This window comes from Neovison vison, chromosome 11 (genome assembly GCF_020171115.1).
Source record: "Neovison vison isolate M4711 chromosome 11, ASM_NN_V1, whole genome shotgun sequence".
Lineage (NCBI taxonomy): Eukaryota > Metazoa > Chordata > Mammalia > Carnivora > Mustelidae > Neogale > Neogale vison.
In genome coordinates, this window is record NC_058101.1 from 204433193 (window position 1) to 204457755 (window position 24563).

General features: G+C 39.7%; 1 protein-coding gene across 1 annotated transcript in view; it reads left to right on the forward strand.

Annotated features, from left to right (window-relative positions):
• Window positions 1-24563, forward strand: part of VEGFC (vascular endothelial growth factor C) — a 101703-nt gene that overhangs the window by 68394 nt on the left and 8746 nt on the right. The window contains exon 4 of the mRNA XM_044225698.1: window positions 12835-12986. Within this exon, the coding sequence (XP_044081633.1) occupies window positions 12835-12986 (152 nt within the window). The remainder of the gene's footprint in view (window positions 1-12834; window positions 12987-24563) is intronic.

The following is a 24563-nucleotide window of genomic DNA, read 5'->3' on the forward strand; positions in this document are numbered from 1 at the left end:
AATCACTTTTGAGAGTTGAAGTAACACAGGCAATCTGGCTTCATTCAGAACTATACTTTGACCTTCAAAATAATTTTAAAAATGTGATGGTGAGGTTTGCTTGATACAATGTGGAATGACCAAAAATTAACATTTTTAGTCAAATAGTGTCTATGCTTGGAATACATATCATTAAAGCTTCTCACAGAGACTGGAGCTGAATGAAAGTTTGGATCCCATTAATAAAATCTACTCCTATTTTAATACAACTAAGTGAAAATGAAAATTAAGATTACCTGAGTTTCTTCAACTGTGCTTTCTCATCTGGTTAGAAATGTTTAAGATTTTTGCTCTGATGATCATTTGGGCTCCGGGTTTGGAGACACTGTCCTAATATACAATCCAGACTGCTTTTTTGGGAAAAATAGATTGTATTTCTTTGTATTGTACATACGTTTGATGATGGAATAAGCCATTTCAGATACTAAGACTTGCAAGAGGAAACAAAAAATAAACTATAAAACTGAATTTTCTCTTCAACTTACCTGTACCTAAACTTTAAAGATTTAAAAAAATAAAACAAAACTGAGGAGTGATGCTGTTATCATCAGAGTTAAGCACAGCCAGGAGTTTCTTTAGTCCTGATTACCTTCTGCAGGCCAGCACAATGACACAGCATTCCTTCTGACAAGCATTAGCAAGAGACGCAGCATAATTCTAAATATATTTGTGCATGTAGAAACAATCAGTAGAATATATGTTTGTGAGTCATGGGATAACATTTATGTGCTTGATAAAATTCTAATATTTTAATAGGATAACATATAATTGTAGAAATTGAGCATAGTGAAACTCCTTTGTTGTGTCGCCCCACCCCGCCCTTACCCCTCCATCTTTATCAAACAGTAAATAGGAATTTGTTAGCTAAGAAACTGTAGATTTAGTGTACGCTCTTCTGAATAAAATACTACGAATTTGAAGGGTTTTACTGGATAATAGGTGTTTATCTTAACGCTGAAGTAAAACGTGATTTTAAAAATCCTTTAATAAATGTTGGAACTTAATCCTTTTTTAAAATCAAAATAAATATTTATTCCAGTAGGACAGCCTCCAAAAAACTAACATTCATTTTTTAAAAGATGTTAATATTAAAAATGTTGCTGCTTTTATATTTAAGCCAAATTCCATAAAAGGATTTTTGGCCTTCTGAGTTTCTTGAAATGTCATTTTTTTAAAAGTCAGAGAAAATAAAAGTGAGTGTTTGAGGAAATTACATTTTCGGAATGCCTTTACTAGCATGTTTTTAAATATTTCGATTAAACAATGTGATATGTATCCTATAAATCATTATTATGGGGTTTGACTTAAATCGGTATCAATTTGGTTGATACTGATTTAAGGCTCAAAGGCCTAGATATACCAGTTACATTTTGCAAAGACTGAAAGGCTATATCTCTTTTAAAAATGGGATAACAGGGGTGCCTGGGTGGCTCAGTGGGTTAAGCAACTGCCTTCAGCTCAGGTCATGATCCTGGAGTCCCGGGATCGAGTCCCGCATCATGCCGCCTTCTCGGCAAGGAGTCTGCTTCTCCCTCCAAGCCTCCCCTTTGTCATGCTCTCTCTCTAATATATAAAATCTTTAACAAAAATAAAAATGGGATGACATAGAATAGCCTCAAAAGACAGATCTTGAAGAATTATTTCACCAAATAAGATGTATCTACTAAAAGCTCGTTACTTATCATTTCAAAAATGCCTTACTGGATTTGGTTGTTAGATAAAACTTTATTTTCAAAGTGCCCATATTGTGAAAGTATAAGGCTGAGCAATAAGTGTTTTAGCAGGATTTTGTTCTGTAGGAGTTAGTTTATTTTCTTGGTGAAAATCAGTTGCTAGTTGATAATATGTAAAGCTATTTATTGCTCTTTACTAATTTCTTCTGCAGATTCTTCTATTATGGCTTGTTGATAGAAAAAATGTTTTAAAATGAATTTTCTTCAAAAAATATGTCTTATTTTAACCTTAACATCTCATGCGTTAAGGTATGTTCCTTATTTTAATACTGAAATTACATATTTCAAAGTACGTCTTCTTTAGATACAGATGCTTAGATGTTTTGTGCAGTAGCTGCCTAGACGAGTTTCCTGTTCCCAGCACCGCACTCAGCCCAGACAACACCCTGGCCTTGTGGTTTCCCCTCCTGATGTGTGACTTCATCACTAGTCAGAAACACAGGCGTCTTCCCTGCCGTCTCCCTTCTCTTGTCACACACCCAGCCTGTCCCCACATCAGAAGTCCGTCTTGTCCCCTCAGTATCTTGACTCCTCGTGTCAACCCCCATCACTGTAGCCCAACAGGCTTCTGATGCTTTCCGGCTAATGAAAAACCATGCCCCTCTGTGTTCCCACTTCCATTGCTCCTCATCCCCATGCACTCCCTTAATGACCCCTAAATGTGATATTTTTAAAACACAAATCTGGTGGTGTCAGTCTCCAGCATAAAACCCTTCAGGGATTGCCCGCTGCTGTTGAGTAAGACCTAAGTCTCTATCACAACGTTCAGTGCCTGCCTTCCTCCAGGGCACCATGGGACATAACTGCCCCTTGTTCTTAACTTACGGTGCTCCCGACTGCTGTCGACTTCCCTGAGTCTCTGGGAACCAGTGTCCCCTCTGGCCCGCCATCCTCGCTCACACTGGTCAGTCTCCCTCACCTGCCTGTCTCTTCCTTGCTGAAGTACCCAGTCCTTCCAATCTGTCACATGGCTCAACGAGTCCTTGGGGGAGACTTTCTGACCTCCTTGACTGTATCATGTATTTCTTTTAAAGGCTTTATAGTTTCCCATACTTTTCTCTCCTAGCATTTGCTTCATCTTATAATCCTAGTTTATAACAATATAGCCATTATTATTTGATGAATGTCCACCTCCTCCATAAAGCCAAGAACACATCTGTGTTGCTCACCAGTTCCCTGAGTGTCGGGCACAGAATTGGCACACATCCCCTTTTGGAAGCACATTAAAACTGACCCTCTCACCAGAGAAAAAGAAATGAAGATATGGACACATCCCTAGTGCTTATCCCACAGTTCCCAGGAAGGGCGGTGTCCTTATCTGTCGAAACAGATTTTAAAACTACTGCCTTAAAGGCCAATAGTAATATAGTTGGTTAACTCATGTGTGTAATTTTTAAATAAACTGAGCCTATTGCCTAATCAAAGTATGGGCTATAAATTTCAGAACAGTATTTTTTAAATGTCTGTTTTTGAACAAACGGAGGAGAAAATGCTCCTCTTTTTTTCCCTATTCACAGCTGATAGGAGAAGTCACCATTCTATTCCTCTTACTATTGTCTTAGTAAATACACATTTTACACATGTGCCAAATGACACCAGGACTGCCTTAGGTAAAAACCTAAACTTAGAAAACAGAAAAACCATTGTTAGTAAACAAAATGAACGTAGTCTTCTGTTCACCACTGGTTTCTGTGGGACAACTGCATATTTATTACCTCCAGTGCCTGGAGGAGGTCCCATGTGGACTTACTGGGTGCCAGAGTGAAGGCATTTATTCTAGGATAAGTGTGTCTGCACAACAGCACACGAGCTTCTGTCAAGTTGGAGGTGTCAGTCAGAAGGCTGCAGGCTTCAGAAAGTAGAAGCCTTCCAGGCTAAGAAGAGCTTTGAGTGTTAAATTTAAGGTATGTGTAGGTAAAAAGGAATTAGGTCTGGTATCCCCAAGTAGGATATTTTTTCTAAGAGAAAACTAAGTCCATGTTGATCATACGGAATCAGTTCTCACTGAATTTCATCCTTTCAGGCTCTTCCAGGCTTCCTAGAATTTAGGATGCCTTTTATAGCAGATTTAGGATGTTGAAATCATTCATTTTGCCTGCTGCCTCCTGGTCATCTGCTCGTAGGAAAGATAAGAATTTACCTATACAGCTTTTGAGGTCTGGCTTCTCGTGGTTGGTTTGTGTTGTACATCTCTCCTGATTCCCACACTCCAACCTGGGACTTGGCTTCCCCTCTGGTGGATCCTGCTTCATGAGCACCATGCTGAAGTTATGACCCGTTCCCCCAAGCCCACCACACCCACACAGATGGACAAGCAAGTAAATAACCCTCTGCCTCTTCCGGTATTCTCTTTGTACGTGACACCACCATCTTTTTGGTTAATCGCAGTTATTCTCCATTTCACTAAAAGCCCAGTCAATAATTCCAGTTAAATCTCCCTTCCAAACATGGCTAGAATCTACCCAGGGTCATCATTCTGCTGATCTCATCTGATGTCGGCCACATTCATTAGTCACGTGGGCGAGCCTCGTGACCATCCTGTATCTCCCTATCTCCCTCCCAGGCATGGGCCACATGACAGGAGTGAGTTTTTGTCTTCTAAATGAGAAGTCTGTCTCTGCCCAGGCTAACATGTGTTCTGACTGATCTATGCAAACGCTCTAAGCTGTGACATATTTAGAACGACACTCTCCTTAATTAAGGAGTCTTCTTTAGGCCAGTCCTTCAGCATGGTCTATGAGGCCTGCTATGATCTGGCTGCTGCCTAAATCTGAAGTCCCAGTTGTCACTGCTTTCTCCCAAATACTACTTTCCACAAGGATCTAAATTCACCTACTCCTTAAATGTTGTCAGTACCTCCTTCCATAGGGTCACTACAATACTCTGTGTTGGAACCATCTCCTCACACAGCTTCCGATACCCACCTCATCGAGAATTTCTGCTGCTCTTTAGGCCTAGATATGAAGGTCACCCTCTAAGACAGCTTGCTGTGTGGTCTGCAGCATCCTTTAATGCCCATATGCCAGCATCATTACCTCATCTGTCTGACAGCTTTAGTCCCTAAGCTCCAAACTCCATGACAGTGGAGACTGATCATTACCCTAGATCACAGCACAGTTGCTGGCACATAGTAAGCATTAGGCACTAAATTCCATGAATAAAGAAAAGAGAACAGATTTAGGGTCAAGGGGTAGAGCCATGAATGTGTTGGTTTTGAAAAATCGGAGTGATATTTGGGTAGAGATACCCGAAGAAGATTGGGCATGTGATTCTAGAGTTCTGCCACGGCAATTGGATCCACAGCTATAGATATGAGAGGAAGCAGCATATTGATAAATGCTGTTCAAAGCCCGGGCGTCCTTGTTACTACCTAGAGAGTTCACGTATCAGGAGGGAAGAGCAAAAGCCAATGCCAAGGGAAAGCCAACATTCAGTCACTGAGAGTCCCATCCATTTCTCCTTTTGATTTCTTAATATCATGCTCTTCTCCTACCTGAAGAATCTACTTTTAATAATAAAAGCGATTACTTTAATTTAAATTGAATTAAGCAAGTGGGGTGAAGCACCCACCATGTGGTGTTCGTACTCTGCCATATAAAGGGTTAATGTGACGAACAGATCCTGCACTCAGCACAAAGGTTAGCAGGGAAAGGCAGTCAACATTTGTCAAGTAAATAAAAGTTGTCTAAATGTGTGAAAGAGAAATGCAGGGCTTTATGGAAATGCACATCAAGGACAGTGAGACATAAACTCGTGAAGGGAAGGTTTTCATGCGTATTTAACATTTTTGCTTGTATTTCAACTCATAAAAGGTTACACCTAAGTAGTACCTTTCCTATGTATATTTTTTATTTTATTTTCATATACTATATTTTCAATATACTATAAAGGGGAGCATGGGAGGCTCTCTTTCAAACATAAAGGGGAAGTTCCTTATTGCTGTATTTTCTGTAGGGGAAAAAGAAGAATTTCTGTCTTGTTAAAGGAGTTCCAGACATATCCTTTAGCAACAAAATTTACCAATTAGAATCATATAAATTTTAAGGACAATGTACCTTAAGTATTTTAAAACCCAAGTTTTTTATAAAAACTTCCTAGAATTTGTTTTATGGGGCTCAGTGAAGGGCAGGTTAGCAGAACGTGTGAGGAAGCCACAGCCATTAGTCAAAAAGTGAAACCAGATGCACGAAGCATTCCAGAACAAACTAGTAGGTCACAACTGCTTCAAAGTCCCCCAGCTATCTGCTTCTGAGAAGTACATTGGGCGTCTTTTTGACCTCTTTCATAAACATATGCTTTCAGTATATTTTCTTATGAGAAGTTGTATATTTAAGAGATATAACTGAAAAGGAGAAAGTGAATTTTGCAGAAGATAAATTATTTGATGACTCAAATAGAGAAGCAGAAGAAAGTCATCTGCTTTTGAGCCAAACATTTGGATTAAACATTATTTAAATGTTAGTATTTACCTTACATAGTTTTTTGGGAGATAGGAATGAGAAAGAAAAACTACCAAACCCAATGGGGCTTCCTTGGAAATCTTGGAGTTGGAGCTAAAGAAAGCTCGGCCTCTTTGCTGGGTTCACGAGTGCGGGTGGAAGGAGCCAGCACGGTGTGGGAGCTGGGTCTTCCCTAGTTCCTTCTCAGGGACCCGCACAGCAGGATTTAAAATTCTGTGTTGCCATTCTAAAAAAAAACAGCAAGTTAATCTATTTTGTATTGTTTTATAAAGAAATAATACAAGCATATATATTAGCAAAAACATCCCAGATTATATCTGAGTTGAGCTGAGTGCTTCACGAAAATTTTTTTTTTTTTTACCAAAACGTATTTAAACCTAAGTAAAATGTGCAACTATGGAATGCAACCCAGAGATACTGTTTTGCAGAGCAGCAGTCTGAAAGATTGCATTCAGATGTATTCAACAAGTGGAATGTGATTTGTTTGGAATCTTTAGCTAATTAATATCTGGCAGGCACAGTTGTTGGAAATCAGGTTTTATCCAGATGTGGGAGAGAAGCTCTATACCAATACGAGTTATCGGGAGTTTAAGAGTATCATTTGCATTAAGAGGAAAAGATGCGTCCGTTAAAAATACCCTTTTCTTCCAACTTAAGGTATTGATCCTGTGTACATATTTTATCCAGAATTTCTAAAACTCCTGAATGGGGGTTTTTAATTGCAGCACTGTATCTGCATTTTATGTGTAGTAATACATAAAAAGTAACTCAGTACAAACATGAATCCATTAGCATCTGCTCTCCTACGTTCTTCCCAGACCCACTTTCAGTTCTGTAGGTCCTAGAGGGTGGCCGTGTGGTTCGGATGCTCCCTTGAAAAGCTGGCAGTGGACCCTCAGTTTCCACCTTTGCCCATTTTTAGGGATTATTTATTTAAATGCCATGTAGTCTCTCTCTCTCATTTTACAGTTATTACCACACTGTCCAGAAGCTACACATTGATGCTTCATTAATGGACTCAGGGCTGGAATATTTAAATTAAAAATAGCAATGAGATATGCTATAAAGAGAAACTGGCTATGTTGGGGGGTATTAAAAAAAATGTAAAGGGGGTGGGGTTTTTTTGTTGGTTGGTTTTTCCCCCCCTTTTTTGGATTGGTATTTGTTCCCACATACACATTCCAAAGGAATAATCCAGGATCTTGTCAGTAAGGAAGTTCTACACCTTTCTCTTGAATAGCCTGCAAGATAAGTAGAAGTAGGGATTGTTGCGTTGCCTTTGCGACTGTTGCTATGCTGGCGTGAACAATTCTATTGCTTCCAAACGTGGCTTTATTGAAGTCCATTTTTGTTGGTGAGAATCGGCTATCAGATATTCTTATGAAGGAATTCCACTAGATAACGAACAACTGGGAACCTCTCATTCGGAAATGTTTGGTGTTTTCTCCTGTTTTGGGAGGTTTTACAGAATACACAGATTTTTCCCCTCAATTTCCAGGCTTATTTAAATGCCATCTTTATATAAACCTTTTGCTCTTCAAAACCAGCAACTGCTCTAACAGGCATAAGCAAAACATATACCATCAGTCTCCATTATGGATTTTATTACTACTTAGATCCTAAATTAGGTACAAGCTATTATCATGTATTCAAGAACAGTTCACTTTATAGCCTGAAACTGTCTTAGGAAAATCATCATGTTCAAAATATCAAAGTATAAATGTCATCATCCTCAATTAATATTGGCTGAGTACACATATAGACAAGGAATGATTAGCTCACGCTGAATATAATACATAAACTTTGCACTCTATGATCTTAAATCCAAAATAGAAAATACTAGTGTGCACCCATTAAGGCACAAAACGGTCTAATATAAGCATTCTTGTTTTATAAAAATTTAAGGAATTTATTGATTGTTTCAACAGTGGTGTGCATGGGTAGACCTTGACTCTTTTGAGAGAAAATTAGTTATTTACTGTGTTGGTTTAGATCTTTCTATAATGGCAAGCATGGATTTCATGAGGGTTAAAATGCAGGTTCTTGCTAATAGCATTTGTGATAAAACTATTTGATAGTTCAAAATTCTAACCTAGTAAATTTATATATATACATGTATATGTATATTATGTGGATATATATGTATATGTAGTATATACATGTGTGCATATATATATGAGAGAGAAGGGGGTACAGAGAGAGCTGCATGTGGCAAGGGTTATGCATTGATGGCTCTTGAGAAGCTAGCAGGGCGCTTGGCTAGTTAGTGAATCAATAGTTACTGAAAACTAAAGAAGGAAAAATTCTAAACAAAAACACTGTAATTCCTCAAAGATTCAACTCAGTTTTGAAGGAGAATCATCATCCAAAGAAGACCACTATGAAATCACACCATTACTATCCCTCTTTTATAGGTAACAGAACTGGGGCAAAGGGAATTTAGAGAATTCTTCCCAGTCACAGAAGCTGGAAGGGGCAGGTGCAGACTCACATGCCCAGACTCTGCTCTTGGTTCTTCCTCTCTCTCTAGTAAAGGAGCGAAGTCGCTGGATATTTGGAAAGTATATTTACTTACTTGCAGGTGGCACCTTGTGAGTTTATATGGTGATTCAAATTATTAATATTTTTTAGTTCAAAAAAGGTTACATTTTCTAAGCATACACTATCTGATTAGGAAAAAGGGCCTGCAGACATTTTTAGTAATTTAGGGATTCAATATAGCTATTCAAAATTCACAAACTGATCTGTAAGGGAGAAGACGGAATTTATCATACTTATTGAAAAGGAAGTAGAAACCTTATAATCCTTTTAAGTGAGAGAAGTCCATCAATATACACACTTAAGACCAGTGCAGACAGAATTTGGAAAATGAAAGATACCCCTTCAGTATATGACAAGGCACGATACATACAATTGTGCCTTGATGCACACACATGGCGTGCTCTCGTCCTCAAGGTCGTAGAGGAGGAAAGGTTAATTATCAAGAACCTTTCTACTTTTAATATTGGCCAAGGCATCTTTCTCTGGACTCTTGAATTTTGTCCACACTGACAGTTAAGTAGAGAATTAAAGAAACTAGGTAGAACATTCACGTAAAAATTTGGAGGTGGAAGATATGTATTTCAAGAGAAGGAAAGACTTGGATTGATTTTTTTTTTTTTACTTTAAATTTTCAGAAGATTTTACTTTATATCTTCAGAAGAAGATTTTCAGAAGATTTTTTTTTTACTTTAAATTTTCAGAAGATTTTTTTTTTACTTTAAATTTTCAGAAGATTTTGAGGAAATTAACTGAATTTAACTGGTCAGTTGTTTACTTAGACTCAAAGAAGAGAAAACATCAGTAGTTAAAATTTGGGGTTTATAGTTATTTAACTGTAAGTAAATTTTTCTCTCTTAGTGTACTATAGTTTATTTTTTTTTTAAGATTTTATTTCTTTGAGACAGAGCACAAGCAGGGCGAGAGGCACAGAGGGAGGGAGTAGCAGGCTCCCCACTGGGCAGGGAGCCAGTTGTGGGGTTAGATCCCAGGACCCCAGGATCATGACCTGAGTTAAAGGCAGACGATTAACCCACTGAGCCACCCAGACTCCCCTGTACTGTAGTTCTAATGCTTATGAATGTGATCAAATTAGTTGACTGTGATTGTGATTGTGCAGACTGATCTAGTGATGTATTTTTTTAGCCCCTCTTTACCTGCCCCTTTCTGCCTTTAGTCCATGTGTTCACAGACCACAACTCTCCTCCGCCCCTTGAAAGTTTATTACCAGGCTTATTTTCAGGAAGATGCTTTCCTGATGTGCACTGAAGTGTTCTGATCTCACTAGAACATTCTTCAAAGCCCCAGTTCCTGAGTCTGCACTTGGTACTCACAGGCAGGTGCTGGTTGCGGACATTATCCCCCAGCGCCCCCCACCCCCAGCGGGGGCTGAAGGCTGTCCATGCTTGCTGTGATCTCTGTGCCCTTAGGAGAAAGTGCCAGAACGGAGTCTGGGATGCAGCAGTCCGGGAGAAAAGGTGCAGGGGAGGTGCTGTGAGGCACAGGGTTGGGGAATACCAGGCATGCTTCCACACCAGAAGCCCCTTACCCCTCACGCTTAGGCTCTCTTCTGCCTCCTGTCACTTCAGACGGTGCCAAACCCTGCAGTGATAACTGGCCTCCCATCCTCCAGGCAGAACTCCCCCTATCTGACCTGAGCTACCTAAGTGCATTCCCTCTGGTCACTGGAGGGCACTCTCCTCTCCATCCCCACCCTGCCCGCTGCTCCTGTCCCATAGCCCAGCCCACCAGAGTCCTTAGAGCTGCTTTTGGTACCATTTGTTTTCACTCCATCCCTACACTTACTTCCATTGCCCCGAGACGTCAGACCCTGTGGCCACAGACACCTTTGTGAAGCTCTCCTCTCTGCCTTTGGCGTCCCTTGGCTTAGCAGTAACCCCCTCCTGGCTCTCTATCTGCATGTCTTCCTTCTTCCCAGACCTTCCCAGACGTACTTACTACTTCATTTGCCTTTTTTCATCCTTCAAGTGCACCTGTTCCCCAGGTTTCTATTATTAGACGTTTCCACCTTCCAGTCATGGTCTCACCAAGTAATCTCATCAGGGTCTAGGACTTCCACTACGACTTTAACGTTGTTGCCTTTTAAATGGCTCTCCTAAGCTCTGACACAAATCTAATGGCCTAGTAGACATAAATTCCTAAGATTTTATGAGCAGACCTGTACATCTTCCTACCATTTCTACTATTACGGGTTTAAATAATTTATAAACTTTAGACATATAAAAGTTAAATAAGCCATTTATTAAACACTGCTTATTTTTGGAATAACTTTATGTTTCTTCTGTTGCACTGGTTCTTAACATAGGGTCCAGAAATGTTCTAAGAGGCAGAGAAACTGTCGTGTATTTAGACACTGCACAATTCTCTCTCTTAAAATAGTTTTACCTAGTGCAAAGGACTTCTGTCAGTGACAGCTCATCTAATAAAAGGTTTCTCCCAAACTGCATAAACAAATGTCCTTTTAGGGAAGAAACTGGTCAGCGTCATAATACTGGGATATGTTGAGGTTATATGCTGGGATTATCTACATAGCATGGACAGTATTCTGGAGAACATCTAGAATCTTGAGACAATATTCAAATAATAAAAAGTCTATATGGCAATCAGGATGCATATCACATTCATATACATTAGTTTATGTAATTTTTCTAACAGTCCCATGAACAATGGGTCAAATGTTTCCTCAGTTTACTGGTTTTTAAAGAAATATACAGCTTAGATAAGTTAAATGACTTTTCCAAGTTCACACAACTTACAAGTGGGTTTGCTCTTAAAAAATACTGTCGGGGCGTAACCCTGGGCTCTTTCTGCCTAAGGCACCTGTGCTTAGAAAGTAGCTGAATTTTTCAGTGACTATAGAATGAATACATTTCAAATGAAGAAAATGTGCAGTTTATAATTTAGCTATCTCTGTGTTTCATTCTTTAAAATTCATTTCCATGAATCTCCCTGTAGGACTAAGTTGGCAACTAATACAATTCCCTAAAGATTTTCAGTGATCTTTAAGTGTTGGCCTGAAATTATATGGACTGGCCAAATCACAAAGCTCTGAAGTTTGTCACCATTTTTAGCATGGCTCGTATTGCTGAAAAGGCACCAAATAATACCAAAGCAGTTTAGCTACAGGACTAAGATCTACAGATCAGTTACAGGACTACAGACTGATCTTACCAAGCAAGTAATGGCCAAGATTTCACTTTCACCATCATTACTAGTAATTCAGATTTTAAGAAACCTGGGAATTTAAATCCACTTAGTTTTACTTAATCACTAATTCGTTTATATATTCCATTAATTTTGGAGAAGGAACAAGAGAATTAGAGTTCCCCACAGACAAGGCATTCAGAATGAGACTTGAAATTTCGAGACTCTAGCCCACAATTGTGTGTCACGTCCTACCTTCTTTTAAGCTTATTACTTTCATAACACCTTTGCCAAAATAGCAGGAACAAACCTTTAAGTGATGAATGTGTTCCTTTTTCTTTTGAACATAATGATAAGATAGAGTGGACAAATGTAAAACTACTTTGAGGTAGAAATTTAATTTGGAATGAAAACTGATTTCACATCTCTGTATTGTGTGTCTCTGTATTCAGTTTGCATAGAACAGGACATCACCAGATATTTCTAGGTTGTGTGGCCAATAGCTTTGTACTCTTCTCTCACAAAGATATTTATATCTGTGCCACTTTTTAACAACCCCTGGAACAATCTGGGACTCTGGAAAGATTCTTTTTCCCTGAACACGGTGGTTTGTTGCATCTCTGCTCCATGATTGTTAGCTGGTTATCAAAATTCTAATATGCTTTATCATAGTGCATGCGATAAGTAAACGGACTGTTTATTATTCTGATAAAGGATACTGATTAGAAGCAAAACAGTTTCTACCGTGTGATCGTGAAAGCCTTCTGCATCCTGCATGCAGAACGAGCTCTATGTTATTAGAAAGAGATTATCTCACTCTTGGGGGACTCCAACATTGACCATAAAGGTATTTTTTAGCATCTATATAATTTTTTCTTCTTTTTGTCCCTTCTTTGTAGTTGTTTGAAATCACAGTGCCTCTCTCTCAAGGCCCCAAACCAGTAACAATCAGTTTTGCCAATCATACTTCCTGCCGCTGCATGTCTAAACTGGATGTTTACAGACAAGTTCATTCCATTATTAGACGTTCCCTGCCAGCAACACTACCGCAGTGAGTATGAATTAAAGCTTTTGCTTTCTGCGTCCTCTGCTAAAATTATTTTCAAGTAAATACGGTTTATTACAAGAATTCTTGTGAAATTTGCTATAATATACTTTGCATCAGATACAAAAGAAGATGTATTTGGTACTGCAGCACAAAAGTAAAAGTAAACTGAAATAGGAAGTCCTTTTAATAGAGTAGTTCGCAACATAAAACAAGTATTTCTATGAGATGACACAGATTCCTTCACTCTTCGTCACCCATGCAACCAAGTGTGCAAACTCACAATTGATGTGAAAGTTAAAGCCATTTAAGCCTCGGTAAGATTTTTGATCCAAAACAAAAATATTTTTAAAAAATTATTTTACATCTATTAGCATCCAGTTGCCTTTCTTCAATCTCAATGTTTTTTTCCTCTATTCATATTTTTTATTTCAGCAAGCATTGAATACTGAAACACTAAAGTACTTGAAAAAAACTTTCTCTTACTATTACTTCAAATTAACATTCAAAGTAACATTTGCTATTCAAATTCCTTTCTCAGCATATTTTTTTAGCCTGGTAAAGGGCAACAGATGCTGTGTTTGGTCACACAGAAGGACCTGCCTAGAGCATTGAGTGTTGACTCTGTGAAGAGTTATAATGACTCGTTATGCATTGTCATTAAAAATCTAGGAACTTTCTGCTTTCTGCCCCAACGTGAAGCTGCAGCTCTTTGGTTTTCAGGATGTCCAATGCGTGTGGATAAAACTTACCAAACTTTGACATTTGTAACAAAACTTTAAATAAATCGGTGTGCAAACATATATATTACCAAAACAAACCAACCAACCTATTTAAAATTTGCATTTAGGGGACTTGACAATAAATGTGATAATGCTAGCAGTTTTCCCCAGAGCTGCTTTACTTAGTGTGGCAGATTGGAGCCTCATCTCTCCAGAGACACACAAAAAACTATGGCTAGCCTAACTGGAATGAAGTCTGTCCTTCACATGGGCACACAGAGGCCTTACCGGCATCTGTGCGTAAACTGAGGCCACTGCTTGGGGCACAGTACCAACAGTACCCAAAGTTGTATGTGCACGTTTACTCACTCAGCTCAGACATGGGTCCCCAGCTCCTGTGGCCACGCATCCCTCCTGAGAGCTTCAGCCATTATCCCCACGCTGTTCCCAAAGTTACGTTTCAGATGGACTTAAAATATTACATTGAAATCTCTTATATTGCTGTGTGTTTGACTATATTGGATAGAACAGGTACAAACATCAAAGCTTTATTCTGTTTACTTCTCCATTATTCATAGCACTTTTCTCTCATATCCTTGGAGACCTCGAAATCACACGGTTGTCATTAATTGCTTTTTTTCCTGATGTCACACACCAGCACTGTTGATTTGGGAGGTGATGTGGGGTCGGAGAGAGACGGGCTCCAGCGTAGGCTTATATCTCGTTTCCACCCCTGGCATCCTCGTCCGCTCTGTTCTGCGTGTATGCCTGGTCTCCTGCTGGGTGTCCAGACCCGTTCCCTTGGGTCGGATCTCTCCCCAGCCCTTGCATAATGTCACCCCTGAGCTTTCAAAGCCACCGCGCCATTCATCTGACCAGAAACTGCCCGTGGCTTTCAGCGACCCAAAGGAATTGAGCACAAATGTCTCACCTCCTTGTCCCGTGAGCAGCCTTCCTTTCTTGTCTTACATCTCATTTCTCACCGAATCTGGGTTCACAGAGTCTCATTCCCTGAACACCAAGCTCATTTCCCGCCGCGCATCTCCTTTCTCTTCGCCCTGGCATAAGATAAGTGCGCTTTGTCATGTGCCTTCCCAAAGCCGCCTCCAGCCCTCGGAGTTCAGGTGAGGGTCTCTGTCCTGCGCTGTCGTGTCCAGACACCACTGCCGTCTCCGCCTCCTGAATGCCCAGAGCGATCCCTGTGTGTGCTTTCTCCTGGCGCGGGTTTGTGGGGGTGCGGAGACGGGCCTGTGCGCCTGGCCTGCGAGCCGCTGAGCCACGGGCAGGCTCCCAGCCACCACGGCTGATCACGCGATGAAGTGCCTGAGCCACGTCTCTGCGCCCAGCCCTTCTCCTCCGCGTTTCAGCTCCCCCCGCCCCAGGCCCCTGGGCAGCTGCTCGCAGGATTCCCTTACTGGACACCTGACAGGTCATCACGCTTCAGAGCCGCGGGCTCAGCAGTACCTCTGCCGGCCACCGCGCTCGCTGCATGAAGTGACGGGTCACCCGCGGTGTGGTGTAGCAACTGGTGCTTGCCCAGATCTTCATCCTTCCTTCCCCCTGCAGCTCCTACACCGCCAACGGCAAGAACAGACAAAACGAGCAAAAAGAGCCTGTGCCTCCCAGTGAGCTGGGTCTGAGCACGAATGCCGGTTGGCTACTAAGTTCACTCTTTAAGGCTGGGGGTTTTATGTGTGTGAACCGCAGTTCGCTTGCGTGTAAAAGCACAAAGCCGTGCAGAGAGCGAAGGGAGCGCGGCGCACGCGTGGGGTGGGCAGCCCAGAGCCTGGCGCCTGAGAGCGCGCGGAGGGCGGATTTATTATTCCCGTTACGGTTCACATCTGATGCACGCATCGGTGTTTTTCGGGTTTTTTTTTTAACCACCATCTACAATGAGAAATGCAATATCTATGTTTATATGATATGCATATAGCATACATAGGGCATAGATTTAAAGGAAATAAATGTGTAACTTTACATGTAGTTATAATCATATAGAATTATAAAAGTAAAACAATATCATTTTAATACACTTTCCTTGATTGTAGTGCTACCCAACCCTTTTTTATCATCATCTCCAAACTATTCTTTTATAGACCTTTTCTCTAATCGCCTCACTCATAAAATTGTAATACCATAGACCTATTCATATCTCTGCATGTGTCATGTGTATATTTGGGCTTTATACATAAAAAAGGTAATGTAACATAGGCTTAAAAGTGACAAAAAAATTATAGTTAAAAGTTAAACTGAAAATGTAAAAGCTATGGGACACCTGGGTGGCTCAGTTGTTATGCATCTGCCTTCGGCTCAGGTCATGATCCCGGAGTCCGGGGATCTAGTCCCATGTCAGGCTCCCTGCGCAGCTGGCAGTCTGCTTCTCCCGCTAACCCTCCCCCTTCTTGTGCTCTCTCTCAAATAAATAAATAAAATCTTTTAAGAAAATGAAATTGAAAAGCTATTAACGTTGAACATAATTTTAGAACTACAATTTCTGCTGAGAAACATTTAAGCTAACTTATTTAGTAGTAATACATGAAATTCCAAAGGGAACGTACCAATTGATATAAATAACAAATAGTACAAACATTTTTTAAGGAAAACATAACAGTTATTTTTCCAAGGAAGATATGTTTTTAAATAATTTCTTTTAAATAGTTTCATATTTTTTAGAGAATGTAATTTTGCTTCCTATGAGAAAACAACTTGTAACTTCTGTAGCTGCTAGACATCCAGTGTCACCCCTTCTTTCCTTTCAGCCTGTGATATACTATGACTTGAATAAATTCTATGGAATTAAGTAATAAAATGTAAATTCTTTCTACTAAATTTCCAAAGCCCACATCACTACCAAAGTATCAGAGATAGAGTATAAGCAACAGCTGCCAGGCAGCCACCAAGCACACACAAGCACCTGTCACTCTGTGATTTTATTATTATTATGGGCAGAAGACATAAACAAACACTTCTCCAAAGAAGACATACAGATGGCTAACAGACACATGAAACAGTGTCACTCAATGACTTTGATACTGAGCACTTGGTCCAGAGAAAGTACTTCAGTGACAGCCCTCTCTTCACTATAATTTTATTTGTTTAAAATATTTTATTTATTTATTTATTTAAGAGAGAAAGAGAATGAGAAGGGGGCGGCGCCCAGGAAGAAACAGACTCCCCGCTGAGCAGGAAACCCCTCCCCCCCATGCAAGGCTCCATCCTAGAACCCTGGAATCAGACCTGAGCTGAAGGCAGAAGCTTAAGTGACTGAGCCACTCAGGCACCCCTTCAGGATAATTTTAAAGCCCTTATCTTGCGTACTCTTTGTATATATTCAGGGCCAGTGCTGCTCACATGACAGCCCATAAAACCCAATAAAAATTAAATACTGATTCAGAAGTTTTTGTTGGGTTTTGGAGAGCCAAAAACCAATGCAAGATTCAAGATTCCTCCTCCTCAATACCCAGTTTTTACTCCCTTACAGTGACATTGCCTCCATTGTGAATGTCTGCCTTACTGTGATGCACTTAGATAATTACTCTTCTCTTCTATTTCTCTTTCTTTGAATGTTGGTCTCTACTCACTATGAATTTTGACCCACAATTTAATTAAAACTACTATAATGGCAATTTATATAAAATGAATATATAACTATGTTATACAACCATTTGTTAAAAATTAATAGGAATGGCTGCCACAATGGCCAAAATTAAGAAATGACAAAACCAAGTGCTGGAGAGGATGTCGGATGCTCACGTATCACTGAAAGACATGTGAAATGGTATAACCACTTTGCAAAAACATCTTGGTAGAGTCTTATGAACTCGAAGATACACTTACAAATATAGTCCATAAATTGCCTTCTAGGTATTTTCCCAAGATAAATTAAAACATATTTCCACACAATAACTTGCACACCAATGTTCACATAAGCTTCGTTAGCCAACAAATCAGCAACCCAAATGGCCGTCAAAGAGGAGTGTGTAAGCAAACTGCACTGTGTCCGTACAGTGGAGCATTACTGAGTGATAGAAGCAGAACGAACTGTTAATGTGCACGACATGAATGGATCTCAGAACATTAAGCTGAGTAACACAAGCTGAACTAAAAAATACATGTTATATGACTCAATTTATAAGAACTCTAGAAAAGACAAATAATCTAGATTGAGAGAAAGCATTTCAGTAATTGCCTGAAGATACAGGTGGTAGGGATTGACTGGAAGGGACAAAGGGAACCTGTGCGGTAGTAGAAAATGTTCTGTATGTTGATTGTGATCATAGTTACATGGGTGCATAAATTTGGGGGGGGGAATTTAAAATAGCATTTTATCCTATGCAAATTATTTGTAAAAAAAATTGATTTTTGAAAAGGCAAGAAAAACAGATCCTTTTGCTAACTATAGATTTGAAATTCATTTAGGTTTAAAATGGTAGCTTGCTTAAAATCTTTATTGTAATTAAGTCAAACCTCTTAAGATTCTCCTGATTCCTTAGCAGAGAGAGCCTTCCCACCCTCCTTCATGTGGAGTTTGAAATTTCCCAGCCGTGGCCACAGCTCTTCCCAAGCACGTGCTCTCAGGAGCCACCAGCACAATGAAAACAAGGCATTCCTTTCTCACGGCGTCATATGCCCATTATTAGGGGATTAAATAAGTAGTGCACCATTTTGTTTCACATTATTCACGAAGAAATATAATTCAATCACTAAATGAATCATTCATAAAATAAGTGATTCATAAAATAATTGAGTCTCTAAAATGGGCCAAGAACGCTGCAAGGCAGTAGAGAGAGGACAAGCATGAGCCTGCCTGCTCCTGGCCTCATAGCACTGACAGTCAAGGAGGTAGGACCCGTGTTCTAGCTGGATTAGTAGTAGCAGTAGTAGCTCACTAGACATCACTCTGCACAAGCATCTGCCCACATCATATTCATACAAGCCCCACAAGGAGGCCACACCAGTGATTCACGCCCCAGAGCACAGGGACGAAGGGTGTGCACCCTGCCCACAGCTTCCTGGTTAAGAAATTCATTTTCTGCTTGGGGTTTCACTAACTTCTAGAAACCTTTTGCTACTCATTTCCCTCAGCTACAAAACAAAATGTAAATCAAAGTGTTATTAATAATGCAGTGTAAACTTCATAACCTAATCCTCGTGACCAACCTATCCAATGACACTATGCTCTATTACATACCCATCTGATACTGTGTGATGATGTAACAGAATAAGAGCAATAATGAGAATGAGGAGGACAACACCTCACACACTGGGACGCAGCGATGTTCATCATCAGTAATCCCTGCTCAATGTTAGCACAGGGCCTAATGCCTGACAGTGAGCATTCAGTAAATGTTGGCTGCTATTTTTACAGACATTTTACAAATGAGAAAATTGAGCACTGGAAATGTTAATTAGCACATACAAACCTAACAGCTAAGAAAAGTGCTAGAAAAAAAATAAAAATTCAAGTCTTATAGCTCTTAAACCCATGTTCTCCCCCAATATCTTATAGAATTTCTAGTATTTACAAAAAAAAAAAAGAAAGAAAGAAGAAAACTTGTCAAGGCTCAATGTCAGCAGAGCCAAAATAATCAAATTCCAGAGGTGGAAGAGATTTTATTGAGAAGAGGGTAGATAGCAATATTCATATTGACGTACTCACAGATTATTCTCTTTCCTTCCAATTATTTCCTCTTATATTTTCCATCAGCTTGAACACCGTGGAGTCCCATGACCCCTTACATGGAAGGTCTCTTTCTATGGAGGGAGTCATTTGTGATTAAGAAGGGATGCCCTAGATTTTGTTCGTTGGTAAAAGTAGTATTCATTCACTCATGAGACATTTATGTTGAGTCTGACATGTGTGCCACACCATCCTAAGAGATGTGGGATATTAAAACAATGGATAATATACTTCCTTAACTAAAACAGCTCATGTGCCAGAATACAAACACAACTACATCTAGTATAGTAAGTACATGAAACACAATGCTGTGCTTTATTGAGTCATTCATCAAACAGTCACTGTGTGTCTGTGTGGTGCAGCTACTATGCCAGGCTATAGAGAACAGTAGACAGGATTGCTCCTCTAGAGAAATCCCATAAGCGGGTCAGACGTGCGAACAAGGGACTGGAGTTAGTGTGGCAGAGGAAGTGTGTATGCAGGACGCATGCCTGCCATCACGCTGGAGATGGAGAGGACCGGCCTGGGTCTGCAAAAGTCCACAGGATTGCACCCGCCATGCCAAGGATGGACTTTTTCTTCAAGTCTCTCAAGAGCCATTAGAAGATACATGTCGGACCTGTCATGTTTACATTGTATATTCTAGAAAGAACATCCTGAAACCTGTGTAGGTGGGTTGGAGGAGCAAAACAGGAGATGGAAAAATGGAAGCAGCTCACGAAATAATCTGATACAAAAATAATAAGGGTGGGACCCACGGTGGTGGAAATGGGGATGGAGAAAAAAGAGATGGAAAGACATTTTTCAGAAAGCCCAGCACTTGGGGGCCACGTGTGTGGGAGAACACGGAGGCAGAAGTTAAGGATGAAAGTGCACGGATGATACAAGGATGAAACGTGTGTTCACGGGGAGAATGGAATGGAAACGGGGAATTTGGTTTGAATATACATATTGGTGTCTGTGGTGTCTGTAAGAAATCAAAGTGAAATATTCCATAGGCAGTGGGATCTGGAGCTGCCCCAAGGTGGGCACACTTCTCCGGTAGCTACCGGCATGAAGCTGGTCGAGCACTGGAAGAGATGAACCCACAAGGAAAATAGAGACCATTAAAAGAGAAGCAGCAGCGGACACTGGGGATGATCGCTACTTAAGAAACTGGGAAGAAACAGTGCTCTGTGCCGGAGACTTAAGAACAGCCAGAAAAATTAAGACTAATAATGGTTTATTATGAAATTCAAAGGAGATTGCAAAAACCAGTAATTCAAAGAAAAAAGTGGCGGGATGATCAAGAATTAGGTCAAACTCAAGAATGACCAGGACTGACTCCATTATCGGAAGGACAAAGAGTGGAGATAACGTGTTTATTTATTGATATCCCACGTTGCACAACAGTCTTGAGAAAGAGGCAGAGGAAACCAAGAGGGTGAATTCTGAAGGTGAAATTCTCAATTATTATATGAGAAACCGAATCAGAGGGATTAAGTCATTTTCCCCACCATCACCCGACTGAGAGGAGCAAACCAGAGATTCAATTGGAGCCAATCCATTCCTCTGGGAATCCAGTCATTACTGCATTTTTAACTTTTTTAAATTTCAAAAGAAATCTCCAAATAAATACTAAAGGACAAGGGAAAAAAAAACTCACAAAATGATCTATCCTTCCATATTGTTAGATATGGATATATTCTTCCATATGTTGACTTGAAATTCAACAAGCATTTTGTCATATTCACTTAAGATACAACCCAAAGCCCCAGTCACCATTCTGCATCCTCTGTTCCCAGAGGTAACCACTGCCTGGAAATTGTATTCTCATTCATGCTCTTCCATTTTTATGGCATACGGATATATTAACGTAGGAAAAAATAATGTATAGTACAGCTTTGTTTAAAATATTTATGTTAAAATGGTGACATTACTTTTTTCTCTCAATGGTATGTGTTAGACATGTAATCATCGTTTTGAGGTCTATAGGCCTGGCTTGTTCATTCCATACATGTATGATATTCCATTGTATGAATGAATGAATGAGTGAGTGAATGTTCATGCTTATTCTGTGATACCTACTATAGGGGAGGCACTATGCTACTTATTAGGAAGAGGGTAAAATCAAAAGAGAGAGATGTCACATTTGATATCCAAGTGCCTTGAAGTGAATTTTACCCAGGGGCAAATATATTAGTCAGTTGGTTCTCACTGACAATGTCCCAAAGGGTTCCTCAAGGAAATAGCACATTCTGGGGACAATGGATAGAGAATAATTTATTTGGGTGTTAATTGGTGAAAGCCAGAGGAGACTAAATTAAAAAGGCAACGCTAACCCTGTGCTCCGGAAGCACCAGCCTGAAGAGTTTCACCTTTTCTGTAGAGGGATTGGCGTAGCGTGGGGAGTTTTTTGGTAGAGGAATGACAAGACTGTGCTCAGCAGAGCCAGGGTACCTTGAATTTTTTTTAATGATAATAAAAAAAAACAACCATGGGTGATTTCAACCTGATAAAGAGGTTACATCAGTCTTTGGGGGAGAGGCCTGGTGTGGTGAGAGAGGAAAAGAAGGGGTGAAGAAAGAGGAGAACATGGAAAAACCTAGCCTGAAGGCTCATTTGTTTCTATTTATTTACTGGTTTTCATTTCTTTTACAAAAATGTCAACATTGCTTACCAAGACGCCAACTAAAACATATTTGCTTCTAAGAAGTTTGAGTTATTCGGGCTTATTAAGGAAAATTTCATTTGTGTGAGAAGTCTTCTCTTCTCCAAGGAACACAGTAGATTTATGTCCCTGGAAACCTTTGAAGTAGAACTTGAGTGCTCGGTGTCTTTGTTAATCTGTAACAGATCCTTGGTCCAAATGCTTAGAAGCCTGAATATCCATGAGGGTTTCTTCTCATTTTAATGTTCTTCTTTTCTTTTAATTTTAAGATATGTTGTTGCTTCACCAAAAATAGAGATAGAATAGCGTGATACATTTAATAAACTGCATCAGAGCAAAAATGCAAAGGTAACATATCTGTCAGTTAAACTGCAACGCAGTCTTGTGCTGATTGATCAGAAATAAATACTTTTCCAGTACTTTAAAACATGCATCTGTATTCTGCCCTGAAAATACCCCCTTTCTAGGTTGAAAACCCCTGTGATACTATACAGTTATTTTTGAACTTTTATTTTCATGTCTGTTCATCCTCTTTTTTTCTTTTTAACAAAGTTCATTATTATCTAAATATTATCTAATGCCTTCAAATGAGCACCTATTGATATGAATTCACCCATGGAGCTCAAGTAAGAGTCTCCAGACCCAGGAGGGTATTTTTTTCTAAAAGGAATCTAACTGTGCTGTCCAGTATTCCTTCCCTTGGACCCTCTAGTTTCTGCCTTCTAAGAGAGAACAGTTGGAAGCGCAGCATTCCTGTGACTTGCCAACTGGTAGAAATTAAGCAAAAGGTCTGTGGCTGAGAATATTCCAGCAGTGTATCCTCTGCTCTGAGGCTGTGACTGCATTGTCACCCAGAGGCGGGAACTATTAGATCAAAGAGTTTGTCAACATAATGTCAAGTTCAACTAAAATGCACTGATAATGATTTTTAAGAAATGTCTACATTAGACCAAATCTATCAGTCATTTCCTAAGTATTTTTGATAGACCTTTTAAAACAGTTTTCAGCTTATAGAAAAAAATTCAGCAAAAAGTACAAAGAATTCCCATATACCTCTTACCCTCCTTCCCCAGATTCCCCTAACACCTTGCCTTAGGGAGTCAAGTGTATTCAAGGGCCATACATGAGGAACTCAAGATGAACACAGCAATTCAAAGTCCTTGGGAATAAAACCGTTGAAGTATTTTACCTAGGGCTCTGTGGCTCTAATAATGAAAGAAAACATTGCCCTTCCGGCTGCTATTCTGACAAGTGTCTTGGGCCAGAGGGTCTGGATGGATATTCTTTCAAAATATAATTACAGGTTTGAGTGATTGTTAATCACAGTGGGTGAAAGTTCAGATGACATTAACAGTTCGCACTTAGGGAATCAAAAATGCGCTCGGATATTTATCGACATTATTAACATGGTTAGAGTCTGCCTCCCCCATCCTGCCCCTGTATAGGTTCTCTTAATGGAATATAGATTATCTTACTGGATAGATCATTGGATGATATGAAGATGCTTAGAAGGGACGTATGAGTGCTCACGGCACAGGCTTTCAGACTCGCATCACTGATCACATTCCACATTTAGGGAGACTTGAGGCAGGCTAGCTATTAGAGGAACATGACTGTGTACTACAGATACCAGTGATCAGTAGAATTTTAATCAGCTGGGTGACTGTGGAGACACCTTATGAAAAGAGATGCCAATGAGAGCATTCGATTAATAGCACAGTTCATGTCCACAGAAAGAATTTGCTTTTTTAAAAAGCCATTGAGTGCTAGGAGTTGAATTTGTATTCAGTTAATGTTGACATTCATTTTGAATGATCTATGAAATATTTTAAGAGATAGTTAGTAAAGTGGATCAAAAGTAGTTAAACAAATCCAGATGAAGAGGGTTTTTTCCACTGAGAAATATATTACAAACTATATTACATTCAACTCAGTGCTTACTAATGCCAAACAAAATGTAGGAGTGTGTCTGCGTTCCTTAAATATGGATTAGGGGAGTCAGAGAATTTCCAAGCATGTAGAAACTCTAGGGCCAAAGTATAGAGATGAGGAAAGAACCCAAACAACACGATGGACAAAACAGCCTGCTACAGTGTCCAGAGCACAGAAGCTACCAACTCTTACCCAGTGTGTAGTGTTTAATCACATGGAACATACTAGTCTTTCAAAATTTCAAAAGGTAAATGGTGAGATAAGAATCATTTTAATCATTAGATCCATCATTCTTGAACCATATGCCCTTACGTTTTTATCCTCTAGTTCTAACTAGCAACAGTTACCTAACCAGTTGAATGAGGTAATGAAATAATTCTTAGAAAAGCATCTTTTTCCTTCGTAAGTATTATAAACAGGATTGTGGTTGTGTTTGCTGGGGAGGGATGGGAAAGGCAAAGTAGGAAACTTTATTTACATGTGATTCTCAACACAGATCTACTTTACAAATAATTGCATTGGCTTTGCAGACAAAATGCATCTTTGGATCAGTATTTTATAAAGACGGTATACAAAAATAATTTCTTTGAAAGTCTTAA